Source organism: Dermacentor andersoni, chromosome 1, assembly GCF_023375885.2.
Source record: "Dermacentor andersoni chromosome 1, qqDerAnde1_hic_scaffold, whole genome shotgun sequence".
NCBI lineage: Eukaryota > Metazoa > Arthropoda > Arachnida > Ixodida > Ixodidae > Dermacentor > Dermacentor andersoni.
This window is the reverse complement of record NC_092814.1, coordinates 24,826,050-24,840,745: the sequence shown is the minus strand read 5'-3', so window position 1 is coordinate 24,840,745 and position 14,696 is coordinate 24,826,050. Positions and strand designations below refer to the sequence as shown.

At 46.9% G+C, this 14,696-nt stretch overlaps 1 protein-coding gene across 3 annotated transcripts in view; it reads right to left on the bottom strand.

Moving 5' to 3' along the window:
* The window catches only part of sp3 (phosphatidylinositide phosphatase spermathreecae), a 270,294-nt gene that overhangs the window by 146,238 nt on the left and 109,360 nt on the right, over nucleotides 1-14,696 (bottom strand). For all 3 annotated transcript variants that reach the window (XM_050192990.3, XM_055061254.1, XM_055061255.1), the window contains one exon: nucleotides 10,605-10,725. In XM_050192990.3, coding sequence (XP_050048947.1) covers nucleotides 10,605-10,725 — 121 coding nt within the window. The remainder of the gene's footprint in view (nucleotides 1-10,604; nucleotides 10,726-14,696) is intronic.

The window sequence follows — 14,696 nt, the reverse complement described above, 5'->3', positions numbered from 1 at the left end:
AGCCAGACGAGACATATTTTGCAAGCATGTTTGTCAGGGTTCAATTCAGATGTTCCGTGAGACCATTAGTTTATGGATGGTAAGACATATTCAGCTTGTGCCTGGTTGAGCAGGACTGCACGAAGTCAGCAATGACTTTCGAAAGGAATGTCTGGCCATGGTCAGTGAGCAGTTGGTCTGGAGCTCCATGCTGTAAAATCACATCGTGTAAAAGAAAATCAGTGACACCTGTGGTGCAGATTGTTGGGAGCACTCTGGTGATGGCGTTGTGCGTGGCGTGATCTGTTGCCACAGCGACCCACTTGTTGTCAGACGCTGATAGAGGGAAAGGGACAAGTAAGTCCAAGCCAACGCAACAGAGCAGCTCCAACGGGACGTCGAGCAGTTGAAGGCACCCAGTAGGGAGCGTCGATGGTGTTTTTCAGTGCTGGCATTTCTCACATGGTGCAACGTATTTCTAGACAGAGTGGACAAGGCCTGGCCAAAAGAAGCGCCAGCGAATTTGGTCGTAAGTGCAGGAGACGCTGAAGCGACCGGCGTTTGGTAAGTCATGACGTTCACGAAGAACAGCTGACTGGAGGTGCTTAGAAATGACAAGGAGTAGGGCAGGATCATTGGGGCAAACATTGTGGCGGTACAATACACCAACCAGGAGGTCAAACAAGTGAAGGAATGAATCAGAAGGCGAAGATTCCAAGCGATCAATAATGGCACGCAAAATGCCATCACGGCGTTGCTCGTTGGTGACGTGGAGCAGTTGAGAAACATGGAAAACGCAAGTGTCAGCCTCTGTGTCAGAGACGGCGGGTAGTTAATCCACTGGATAACATGTTAAACAGCCTGCATCTTGATGTAGGTGGCCGAACTTGTACACTACTGCACAGGAATATTCTTGCAGCCACATAACCCAGCGACACAGTCAGCCGGTAGGGTCTTTGAGTGACGAAAGCCAGCACAGAGCATGATGGTCTGTGATTACAGAGGAGTGTGTGCAATACAAATACAGGCGGAATTTGGAAACCGGCCAGACGAGAGCCAGGCAGTAATCTTGCGCTCTGCTACTGTGTGGAGGTGGCTAGCGGAGGCTATAACACAGTCTTGTCCCCAGTGGCGTTGGGCTAAGACGGCGCCAATCCCATGACCACTAGCATTGGTACAGACCTCTGTAGAAGAGGACGTGTCAAAGTGTGCCAGTGTATGTGGTGTGGTGAGAATGGTAAGAAGTCTAGTCCAAGGATGAGGTCGTGTGGACAATTGGTCAGCACTGTAAAAATAGCTGGAACGTGGTGGCTGGAAATGCTTATATGCGCAGTACACATTCCAGTGACGGCGACAGTGCTTCCATCCGCGACACCTATGGCTTGTGTAGTAGCAGGTGTGAGAACCTTCTTTAGTCGATGACGGAGGTGATCACTCTTTATGGACACTGGTGCTCCAGTATCAATTAACACCGTCAAAGGGACACCGTCAACATGAACATCAAGTAAGTTTTGGTTTGTTGGGAGCGTCAGTGGAGAATTTTGGCACCATGAAAATAATGCAGCACTACCCTCAGGAGCTACATGGTCTAGTTTTCCATCCGGGAGGGTTCATAATTGGTCAGCAACAAATAGCAGCATGACTGGGGTGACGGGGACTGATAGCGCTGAGGTGATGGTGAGCGAGTGGGGTGAGCAGTGGCGTAGCAACAGGGGGGGCCGGGGGGCCGTGGGCCCCGGGTGCAAGGGGCCAGTGGGGTAGGAGGGGGGGGGTGTCATATACGCCTGAAGACACCCCTGTTTCCGCCGGCTTGACTGGGCGCAAATTGCAAAGAATGCTCCGGTATCCAGTAGCCCGAGCTCATGCACCCGATGCGTTGCGCCGCAGAATTGTCGGCTGCAGCTCTATCAACACCCCACGAAATAATTGCACGAATGTGCGAGCTAAAAAAAATTAATTCGCGAAATGGTCGCTAAACTACTCGCCTTAGCGGAACGTTTCATGTGGGGTGCGCTCGCGCTGTGCGTTCATGCTGGGAGCAGGAGTCGCTAAACATACAGTGAGGCGTTGTAAGGCGTTGGGGCTCTTGGGTCCCTCTTCCGTTCAGAACGCGCAGCGAAGACGAACAAAGACAGCAGCAAGAGGGCGTTCAACCAGCGCTCCCGGCGCTCGCGTTTACGGCGAAGCGTTCGTTGAGAGCGACGTCAAAAGTCCCGAATGGGATTCTCTGGATCGCCTTCAGACTTGGTTCGGCCGAAGAGTTTGGCGGCGTATGACTTGGCAGGCTGTAGTCGCGGGCCCGCCGCGATGACTGGCTCGCTTTTACTTCCCCTCTCCCGCTCGCTCCGAGAAGCCGCTGCGAAACCTGCCGTTATGTTTCACGCTTTCCTTCTTACCCTCGAAAGTTTCAGAAAACTGTTGTTGTGTGACTTCATGTCACAAGTACGTGTCTGTATCAGCTGCACAGAATTTTATTAAAAGAAAAGGTGAATTTTGTAAGGATATTTCCCGATCGAGATTCTATGAAGTTACGTCTTTTTGTGATTACTAGGAACTCGGTAGCGCGAAAAATGTGACAGATAAGTAATAACCATATCCTTAATAATCCCTTGATTATTACTTATAGAGGAAGCACTTCAATTTGAGAATTGAGGACTCAAAAAAAACTTCTTAAACAAAATCGTTTTGGGTGCTACAACCTACAGTACTTTGGCACTGAGGACGGCGCCCAGTATATGGCAGCAGCGAAAGAAATATGAAATAATGGACCAGTGACGTTGATCCCTTAATCCTCTCCATTGCGAGTGCAGACCAACAGTAGTGCAAGCTTTCGCTGGCACGGGCTTCATCGCGGCCTTTTCTTTCTTTCTTTTTTTTTTTTTTTTTAATGGTGACGCCAAGAATCGACGCGAAGCGTGCTCTATTCTGTTCCCAATCTTGTGGTGGTACCGCAGCTCGGATAATCACGTGTGTCCGTATAGCAGCAAATGAAAACAAGGCTTAATTGATCAGAATGAAGAGAACTCGTAATTGTCATAGCATTGGCGCCCGCGCAGCGGGGAGGCAGGTAGCGTTTTCTAATAGGGTGGGGAGATCAGCGTCACTGACAAACAATTTAATTTTCGTTTTCGTTCAGGGCTTCCCATAGACAAAATGCTGCGTGCCATAGTCCCTACGACGATTTTTGTGAAATTGCTGTTGGGCAAGATATGAATGTCGGGCTTCAATTTTGCAAAAGCAATATTGCCGCTAAAATTGGTAATTAAAACTTTATGATAAAGATATTTCTTGCTACTTGTGACGTGAGTCATATTTTCCACGATGCCGCATTTGTATTGGCGGCCAAGCCTTACAGTCTGACAGAAGATGTGCACATGGGCTTATCACACGTTATCAGTGCAGCACCCTGTGTTATTTGGCGCAGGAAAAACAGCGGGTATATTTGTTGCATTCGCGATCTCTAGGAAAGAAAGCGAAGGAGAGGGGGACCCGGGGAACGTGCGCGGTATCCAAGGTGGCTGTACTGGAGCTGAAACCCGGAAATTGTCGATATCCTCGCCTTCCTCGACTACATCAGGGGGGGGGGAGGGGTGACAGAAGACCTATGGGCCCCGGGTGCCAGACGCCCTAGCTACGCCACTGGGGATGAGTGTCATTAAGAGGAACGTTAGGGGTAGGAGATATACAGTGAGGTGAGTAGCGGCAAGGATCAGCATATGGGCAAGGAAAGGGGGAAAAGTAGCTCCAATATGGGGACGTCCAGGAGGTATGCAGTGGCGAGCAACATGGCCAATTCAGTGGCAAAGGAAGAAGAATAGCTTGTCGTCCAGAGTTTGCCGCTCAATAGGGCTGCGGAATCTGGGAGAATACAGGTTGCTGTGGGGCACAGCTGTCAACACCAGTCTGGCGTCAGGTTGGGAGACAGAGCAGGCAGCAGGAAAACCGAGGTTGGCAAATTCTTGCCAAACAACTGCCTGAATGAGGGAGATCAACGGTGCTGATTGGTCAGTGGTGTAGTCAAGCAGGTATAGATGGAATGGGGTAGGACTTTCAGCCTGGAGCTCGCGGCAAATGATACACGTCACATTGGGTGTGCAGTGGTAAGGTCGACACAGGATGACGTCACAGGCGTGTCAGGGAGATGGGAGAACTGTGGAATGACACGGTGACTTTTAGCCAGCTTAAAGTGGTGGTGTCGCAAACCGAGAGGCAACGGCGGTGCATGCTGACGTCGAGGTCGAAATGGGTCAGGAAGTCGGAGCCAAGGATAGACTGATTGACGTCGGCCACGATAAAGACCCACCCGAACGTGCGCCGCAGGCCAATGTCAACAGCGAGGGACCATAGACCCTACATGGTAATAGAAGTAGAGTTCGCCATGCAGAGCATAGGGCCAGGTGACTTAGAAGCATGGTCATGCTTGGAGGACGGCAGCACGCTGACCTCAGCAGCCGAGTCTATAACGAAGTGAAAGCCCAAAATGCGATCCATGATAATGAAAAGGTGGCTGGGTCGTAAGGTGAGGTCACATGCTGCCGTCAGTGATCTCGCAGTGCATTTCCCAACCAGTGGCATGGGGACTTACACTGGCGGGAGCTGGAAAGTGCGATGGTACCAGCAAATAGGCGAGTTTTGAGGACTGCGCAAGCCAGAACTGCTCAGGGAAGAGGGATGGCAGCTGGGGCATCAGGAGGAGCCGCGCTGATCATGAGAGGACGAAAGGCATCGATAAAGATGGCGAGCGGGTCGATCCAGGACTCTCAAGCAGGCCATTTTAGAGGGCTCTGGTGTTGAAGAGAGAGCAGCAACAGAAGGAGAAGTCGTGTCGTGGACTCGATCAATAAGCTGGGCAAGGTGGTGGAGGGTCAAGTCTCCTGCAGCGGCCAATACAAGGCAGGTGGACTGCGGCAAGTGCTGCAGGAAGAGCTCCCTCAGCAGTGCACCGTTCGCGTTGACGTTGCTTAAGCCCAGGAGCCCTGAGCATGTTGTAGAGCAGCTGGAAAGGGTGACAATCTCCCAGCTCCTCGGAGGTGAGCAGGTGCTGGAGGCACACACTCTCAGACATCGTGGTGCGGTCCAAAACACTCTGCTTCATGTGCTGGTAGGGGGCAAAGCCCAAAGGGGCAGCGATGATGTCTGCCACCTCGTGAGCAACCTCAGGAGACAGGTTGGCAAGTAAGTAGCGATACCGAGAAGTCTCTGAGGTGATGTGGTGTAGATCGAAGTAGGCTTCGACCTGGGCAAACCAAACCTGTGGGTCCTTGCGCCAGAACATGGGCAGGCGAAGCTGCAGAGCTGCAACATCTTGTGAGCGCGAGGTAGCGCGAGTCGAAAGGTTGCCTGAGGGCTGTACGTTGCTGGAGTCAGTCATCTCGCAGTCTGGAGTCACCAATGTCGCAAACCGAGAGGTTGCAGCAGAGCGCCAAGACCAGAGGACCAGCGTAGCAGGCTCTAAGAACGGACTAGCATGTGCCATGCTTGCGCCACGAGCACGTGCAGCTCAACCTTATTTTCATCTTTTGCCATGCCGACCAAGGGCACTGATCTTTAGTGTCTGCGTGTTGCAGCATCAGTGGATGCTACAGTGGCATTTCTTGACAATCACATCGATGGTGGAAACATTACTGTAGGTCAACAAGTTGATGCGTCGTCCATGATTCCTTTGAGCATGTTGCCTAATTTGTCAACCTCAGCCACTTTATCGTCAACTTTCTGACAGAAGGAAAGCACGTCTTGTATGTGAGAGGCATATGATTCAGTGGAAGACTGCACTCTGATAGCAAGCTCTTTTCTTGCAGCCAGTTGGCAAGCGGTTGGGTTTCCAAAGAGGTCACGGAGCTTCTCCTTGAAGGCATCGCAGCTAGACAGCTCCCAGTCGTGCGTCTGGAACCAGACATGCAGTGTTCCACCCAAGTGGAATATCACATTTGCTACCATTATGGTAGGGTCCAATCGGTTGTTCTGGCTATCATACAGGCTGAGCCATTCATCAATCTTAACATTATCTTGGTTGGAGAATATTCCCGGATTGCAGGGATTGGTAACCATGACGTATGTTGTCAATGGAGTCGCAGGTGTAGATGCAGATGAGGTGTTGTCAGTGGGAGCCATAGTGGAAAGCTGGACGGAACGGCCACTGCGGAGCTCCGTGATGAGGATGGGGAATGCCAACCTCCACCAAAACGTTACGTGAACAAGGGATTACACACTGAAGGCTATTTACAATGTATATCTACAAAACAACTGCAGCACTGACAAGTTCAGCCGACAACTTGAGACCCAGGAGCAGTTCGTCAAGGCACCCACACACATTGTACAAAAGAAACAAGCAATATGCATGTAGCAATATTGAAAGCAATTTCATTTTTTCCCTTCTCTGGGTTGCTTTTGTTGCTTCAACAGCATTATGTACAACACACTATGGGAAATGCTTACTGTCGTGTTTCACACACACAGAATATACTGTCGATATTGGCCCAACACAGCACAGAAGCTTAGCTAGGAATACTGGGCAAAACATGCACAGGTTCAGTGCTAGTTGAAGGTGCACAGCAAGGTGTTCGATCAGCTTCTCTCTAGAGTAGCCAATGGAGAACATTCGATTAAGTATGAGTAGGGTAGTGAATGTTCCCTTCTGTGACAATCAGTGCAGCAAGAACTGAAAACAGTGTACAGAGAAAAGAACTATAAACTTGGTACAAGGATTTAAAAAAAAACTATTTTCTGCATGATTAGTGATGTACACCTGTTCACAATTATGCAATGCCAGCTTACTGCATTGCATGGGTATCATTCAGCCATTATCAATACAGCTCAGACCACTTATAATGTAACCACTTATAGTGCAGGACTGGATATACAAGACGTCCTTTTCTGACTCCCATGTATCTTAAAGCTCAACGTATATGCATACTACTTATAGTGCAGCCACGCAAGATGAAATACCAATTATAATGCAGTTTCCGAAAAATACCACAGGCAAGAGAGGCAGCGAGCTTTCTTCTCAACAATGTGCGCCAGCCAAGTGGAGAGCGATGAGGGCAATACAAAAGAGAAGCAGACGCAGAGTGAGCGAGTGAACAAGGAATGGAGAGGGAAAAAGAACAAGGCGGTGGCATGTGGCCTCAGCAGGCATGCGGGGGTTGTCTAGGCTACAGAGGAGCCTTTTGCTCCAGCCGCTTGCCAGCGATGCGCAATTCACTTGGAATGCGTGCGCATTGTCACTCTTTGGCTTTCCAGTTTGTGTGCGGAAGGTAAATACAGTCACCTACTGATTTTTTCGAATACAAATGCGGTCGCAAAATTCTCTGAATTATCAAGCAGGCCGGAAAAACAAATTGCGGCACCAAAATCTATTTGCTGTTTTTACAACTCCAGCACTGGGGAAAAATCAGTCAAGGGCACAAGTGCGCTTTGCAGCACCCATTGCAATGCGTGTCGTCGTGAAGTGCACATATTGTGCGTGCGACCTTGACTCCGTGATACTATCTCATTCGCAAATTCATCAGTTCAAAACATAGTTTTCACCATTCCTATCAGTGCACATAACCTACACATACCAGTACATATAAACGTTTGCTATATCATTTCATGGTAGTTGCTGGCTGATCACCCGTAAACACCACTTCATGCGTGCCACTATGAGTGCAGCCTGTGTGCATGATTTCATGCGAGATCAATGTGTATTCGTCTACAGGTACAAACATATATCAAGGGCAAGCTTCCCGCAATTGAATACCGTCCGACGCTCTTGATAAGTCCTGCCAGCATGAAATGCAACATAGCACGTTTTTACAGCTGCAAAGGCTGCACAGCGCAGGATTTTACTGTGATATAGTCACCTCGATGCTAGACGCCCTTGATAAGAAAGCGTGGGGCCCATCAGGAGTCCGCCCAAGCGAAGAGCCTGCAACGCCGAAGACCTGTTGCCATCCCGTACTACCACCAAATCTCTCACAGCCTCAAAAAAGTGGCTGAAAAATGTGAAGTACCAGTGGTTTTCACGGCGCCCAAGAAACTGGCGGGCATGTGCAACATGGTGCAGGGAAAGAAAAAAAGAAATGAATGTGGTATCAAGCACGTTGACAGGTTCGTCCCATGCAGAATAGGGGTAGTGTACCAGATACCCCTCTCTTGTGGCAACAGCTACATAGGGCAGACGGGACGGTGTCTAAATGTCAGACTACAGGAGCACCGCGCAGGGGTAAAAGGATTGGCGGGGGGTGGCAAATTGGCTGACCATTGTCGCCACTGTCGTAATTGCACGCCTAGGTTCCGCGACACTAAAGTCTTGAAGATGTTTGCGTCACGACTGAGCCAAGAAATCTGTGAAGCTTACTGCATAAAAATGCAATCTGGCAGCTGCGTAAGCAGCCCTTCAGTGTCACTGAGGGATAAAGAGTTCAAATATTTACATGCAAATTGATGCCACTCACGCCCGCATGCCAACGTCGAGTGATGGTTGTCTGATGATTAGCAAGTGTGATTATGATGCATGTATAAATGTAGGATCTCCCGGAGTAAATCTCAGTTGAAGTTCCGTGCCTGTCCTGTGTGTTTCCTTCTTTGTCCTTTGTTGTTTGCGCGGTTACATGATGCATTCCAATTACGAATGTAAGACCACTAGAAATGAACACATTTCATGCCGTAAGGAATAAGTTAACTCTACCAATACCCTGGGAAATTGACCATTTTGAGGGGTCTAAAAAAATTGTTTTAAAAACACTTGAGCATAATGCAGCATTATAAATTGTAGAGAACAAGTTGGTGTTTTCAAACACTTAAGTTGCAAGAAAGAACTCTTTAATGAATAATTTTTAAAAAAGATTGTGAAGCTTACATTCTTATGGCCACTTGAAAAAGAAAATACTATAAAAAATTGATATATTTATAGATGATAAATGTCAAAAGAAATTCAGTATATGCTCCAGGATCACTCTTCTAAAAGATGTAATCAGCACGCAACTGTTGTTAGAGTACAAAACATAAGGAGACGAGACTTTTCGGAGCTTGTGCCATGCAGTGAAGCAGTTACTAGACTTCATGATTTAGACTGCATTTTTGGCAGCAAAAGTTATGTTTGAAGACAAGGTATTCATAGCTCACTTCACACAGGGTTGGTGTATCTGGGACCTCATTATCACGTATCACAAAAATGGTCAGTTAGGCAACATGTAGATGTATGAATATCAATATCGTATCAAATGATATACTTCTCCATGCCAAGAACATGTAACAGTTAGCAAATAAGAATATAATCCAAGATGAATACAATAAACTGTAAACAGGCTTGGATATGTGTGCCTGTATCATTGCTGCTCTCTGCCATGCTGCCGCCAAGTGCCCTCTAACTTAACTGCCACGCCCTTCCCTAGATGGCGCGAAGTGTCCTAGCTCGGGATGGAGGAGAGCTGGACCGGAGAAGCAGGTAGAACGGAGAGCCACCGGCCAGGCTAGTGCGTCACCCAAGCCTTGGTGTGCTTGAACAAGCTGCAAACACTCAAGGTGAATAGGCCCTATGGCTCATAGTAGTGTAAAAGAGGAACAAGGTAACTGAACGAGGGGCGTATTCCAGAGTGTCAATGCTTAGAAAAGAAAAGGTGCTAAACACCAGGTGCTGATGCTAAACAAGACAAAGTCAACGTAATTGCACATGAAATTCGATGTGAATAAGGTATGAAATTATTCAATAATGAACATGAAAAAAAGAGGAAGACAGAATAGAGATATAATCAACATTTAATCATCAAATCATTTTAACCACCATGTACGTCAACTGTCTTTTTTAGCGTCGACACTTGGTTGACCCTTTCATTTTTTTTTTCTGACTTAGCGCTCCAGATAGCACAGCTTGAAGTTCCACCTCTTATACCTCATTCTGGGTTGGTGTTAAAGTTCTGGTACTGGTTTTTAAGCAGAAAATCTTCGTGATCTTCACTGTCGAATCCCAGCAGCTGCTGGACGAGCTCAATTTTGAACAACTAGTCAAAGTTAGCACTTTTCTGAAACTGTTCTAAACATCGTAAAAACACTCAATTTTGCATGCGGGATGTGCACCAAACATTTATAGGTAAGCTTGAGAGGAATAAAACTGCTAAGAGTTGAAACCTAATCTTACCGACTGGCAGTTAGACTTTTTCTTCCAATCAGCCTTCAGCACTAAGAGATCGTGAATATGATGATGTAATGTTGTCCTCCAACTTACTGCTAGTGTTCTGATCACAACAATTTGATGTTGATGCATCATAATCACTAGCCATACACTTTCAGAAACTGCAAAATAAACTGCAAATTTTCACAACAATGCATGGACTTCAGTTTACCAAAGTTGCATAAAATATCACGGTTCTACTGCAGTAACAAAAGGCAAACAGATTCCGAAAAATCTTTTTCCTCAGTGACCTACTGGATAGCGCTAAGTATCCGAGATACAGTCTCGAAGTGCTGAAATTGCAGATGAATATCCTAGATTGGCGACTGATTTGTATAGACGTGGTAATGAAAGAGTAAATATGCACTGAACGGGGCATTTCTGTGTTTCCTTCAGAGTGCAGCTAGGAATTGAACCTTATTCAGCAGAAGAGTTACCACAGCAGCTGGGATGCTCAGTTGTTCATAGTACTAACCTGAGTGTCCATGGCAGTCTTGGCAATGGCTGTTTGCACAATATTTGTTCTATCCAAGCAGTCAATGCAGTTCACTCGAAAGACACCTCTTTGACCACATATAAGTCCCTGCTGGTCCAACCTTAGAAAGAAAAATTTTGAACAAATGTAGCCATCAATTTCTTCAGACATTTAAAAATGTCATTAACAGGTGAAAAAGAACAAGTATCAAAACCATAGAAAATGTTAACGAATGATGAGATTGCTTTCTCTAGCACTGTTTGCTAACACTGCCCAAGAAATGTCTAAATCCTGAATGAAGTTTTGCTAGAGACATATACACCTCACATTCACAATAACAAATGTTGGAGGGCAATCATTTTTTTTTATTAAAGCAAATGAGCATTATTTATATGTTTTCAAATGATGTACAACACAAGGACTGGACAAAATACCACTGAAAACCAGCTTACAGTTTCCTGCTTATATGGTGATTTGATCTGCAAGTTCTGGCATGTGGACATTTTGCTTTATTTTTAGCAAGTTTATACGAGGTGTTTTTTCTTATATTGGTTTAAAGGGCTCCTCACCAGGCCAGTTCAAAAATCTTCGTTATACACTAGAAGAAAGTGTTCTATCACAGTAATTTTTAAGGAGTTCATTAATAGGTGAGATCAAAGCAAATTAAACATTGCAAGGATATTGTGCAAGGAAGAGAGCTGCCCTTCCCAGAGCTCTCTCCCATTGCCCTGACCAGGTCCTGAAAACCTGTCCAGCCTTCTCCTAAGCCACGTGATGCCACAACCCCCTCCTCCTTGTTTCTTTCTCTCTCCTTTTCCTATTGCACGGCTTATTTCCAGAGGCCATTTTGCCCACTCTGCACGTTACAAGAGTCCCTGAATGGTTTGCGTTGCTGCTGGCTATATGTGTAATGCATACTTTTTGTTATCTCTGCAGGAGGAAAGAATGGCTCCTCCAAGAAGAAGGGCATGTAGACTTTCATATGAATTTTCAGCTCCTTTTGCAGGTGAACATTGGTACAGTACTTTGCAGGCAAAATCATCATGTAATTATGCACTGTGCTTGTGTGTCTACAGTGCTCAAACCTGGTGGAGGCTCCTTTAAGTATGGCATGCTAATAATTTTCCTCTGAGGAATGCTAAATTTTGATTGCAACAAAGATACTATTGGAATCATTAAAATTATAAGGAGAGCACTACCTAAGCCTGAACAGAAGTTAAAGGACTACTGACACAAAATTCTTTGGGCTCTGTTTTTTTGTGCTTAGTCGGTAGCTATTGACCCACTAATCACGCTGAAGAAACTCATTTCCTCCAACACGCTATGACAGTTTTGTTATATGCTCATATCTCACGACCAGCCGAGCTTCAATGTTGAAGAGCACTTTGCGTCCCGCGATGAAACATGCGCGTAAGAAGCATGCTTGTACACAGCAATGATTTCATGACTGCACAGACCGGTGACACATGGTAGCGCACCGTCTACATGAGAGCTTCTTTCTCGTAATTTCCCAAGCGATCACGCACAAGCATGAGTTGCGAGAGATATCCGGGAACTTTTGTTGGAGACTTCTGCCATATCTGGGGGTTTCTTGCTGGAGGCTCTTGCTTCTAATGTACATTACTTTGATACTATGGAGTATGGTGCACTTTGCTTCCTTGTAAGCGCCTCTTTAAGGGTTCCTGAACCATTCTTCAGGCTTGATAAAAAGAACAACAGCCCGCCGATAGCATACACTGTGGTGAACATCTCAGCCAAATTTTGCAGTCATGCACGGCGTGTGGAGCTCATAAACGGAGTGCTAAGTCTCCTTTTTCTCAAATACTCTCCTTTCAAACAAAGCCTTCTTACTCATTTCGAAGCTGCGGCAGCTGCCATATTTTGTAATTTAGCATATTCCCACAGATGGCTGCTATCAATCAAAAAGGGTGTTTGGATCAAGGAGAATAGTAAACTTGGCGAGTTGGTAGCTGTTCATGGTTTCAGGGGAGCGCTAAACTGACAAGGGATGAAAGAAAGACACAAAATGATGGACAAAGTGCTGGGCAAACGTATTTCTAACAAAATTTGTCAAGTGAAAGTAAGCACTTATTCCATTGTTTTGCATCTTTCTTTCGTCCCCTGTCAGTTTAACACTACCCCTGCAACCAAGTTTGGATCAGTGCACTTCTTCCTAGTGCTACTGTGTATATTTATTAACGCAGTTTACTAAACAAGCTGAAGTAAGCAAAAATCGGCATTTCGAATTTAGATAACAATTACGTACTTCTGGAAAAAGCTGACTATATCATCTGCTCATGCTCAGCCACAGCTGACCACGTAGGAATTAAACATTGGCCACAGTGCTTATTGATGTTGTAGCCGTCGGTTCTTGCTAATGTTTATTAGTTTTGAACACTTAAGGTCAGATCACACATACGCTTGCCAGCACGTGTTTGTTCCTAGTCACCCCTGGCTAGGCGACTTAGCAGATTAGCAGACCTAGCTTCACATCGAGCTACTGAAAACGCCTCAAAATGCCTAATTTGAATCTGGTTAATCTGTCAGTCAAGTTGGTGTAGGAAAAAGCCAGTTCACACCACATGGCACGGCCAGACTGGAGCACATGAGCACAAGCACACACTCCAGCCCTGTTGTGCACATAGCAAATGTTGCGCTTACTGGCTATACGCAATACATTTAACTACAGTTGCATGTAGCTGCGTCTTCTGTGTAGCGTAGATACTACAACCACTGCAAGCTCCATCAAGACGCTAAGGATAACTGTGTGCTCTAATTAGTCTCCGTAAGTAGCGGGGCTATAGGTGTGTGCCGAGCCAGCCCGATAACCAACAATTGACTGGAACAGGTTGTCTGCTTCACGAGTTGCACACCTTCAAGGTGTGTCACCATCATGGTTCAAGCTCGTTATGTTAGGAATCCTTTCAACACGAGTTCGGAGTGTTGCATCCGTTGCTGAGCTGATGTGTGCTGCCGGCGTACTCGCACGAGCTAACATAAAGATTATGTTTTGTTCAAGCCTCAAAAATTGTGTGACTGGCTGTAGAGATAAGTGCGAAAGGTAAGTGCTACTCATGCCACTCAGTGCGAAAAACTACAACCACACAGATCTATCTATGTAACACCGTGAACTCAATCGTAAGCATGAGTTTGGCATGTCATAGGCAGCAAAATCGGAAGTATATATGTGAACATCCAAATTTAAATTTAAACCGATCGCCAAAGTGACGTTTTGTAGGCGGAGCGATGTGGGTACCATCCTGCTCTGCGGTGTTGGGACTGGGGTTATGTGGCCAGGGCAGTCATCAGGACAAGTTGAAGGAAGGAAGAAAAGCTTTATGCAGGTATTTACATCATTCAAGGACTTCAGTCAATAGACTGCGGCATTCCTAAGTGCGCCAGCTTAACTAGCCAAGTTGGCGTTCATCGCCTTTTTCTCTTTCTCCATGCAGTGGGCCAGGATTGCACCGATCCAGGAACCCTGGGTCATCATAAGTCACGAACACGCACTTGCGCCTGGACTGAGAGGGTACCTTTCTCCCTCCCGAAGGTCAGTGTTGTGGAGATGGGTTTGCACAAGGCTCACCCTACAAGCGACACAAAGGGCACGACACTCCTCGTCTCCGCAACGCACAAAGGCGCTACAGCAGATCTGGTAGACTCTCCGACATGGCGCAGAGAAGGCTCCATAGTCAGATCACCAACAAACGCGGGTTTATTCACTCAAGATATAGCACAATGCGACAGTCACGGTGCTTACGGGCAAAGGTTCACCGCAAGACCGATCGAGTACGCGCGCCCGCTGCCCTAGGGCTAACTGGTAAGCGGTCCACTAAGCGCGAGAACGAGGAGTCGCGGGGAGCAAAGGTCCCATGTAGCGAACTTGTTGCGGGCCTGTGAGCATCTGCTGCGGCGATGAAGCGCTCAGCGAAAGAGAGCTCGGGTGGAGAGGGTGCCCGGGGACCGCCACTCGGGAGGCCAATAAGGGCGTGTTCTGATGACACATGCTTGTGCGGTGATTTTAGCCGGGGAGAGAAAAGCACGGTTTGTGCAGGAAATTGGCTCCGGTGCACTAGCCGCGTACACCATGTT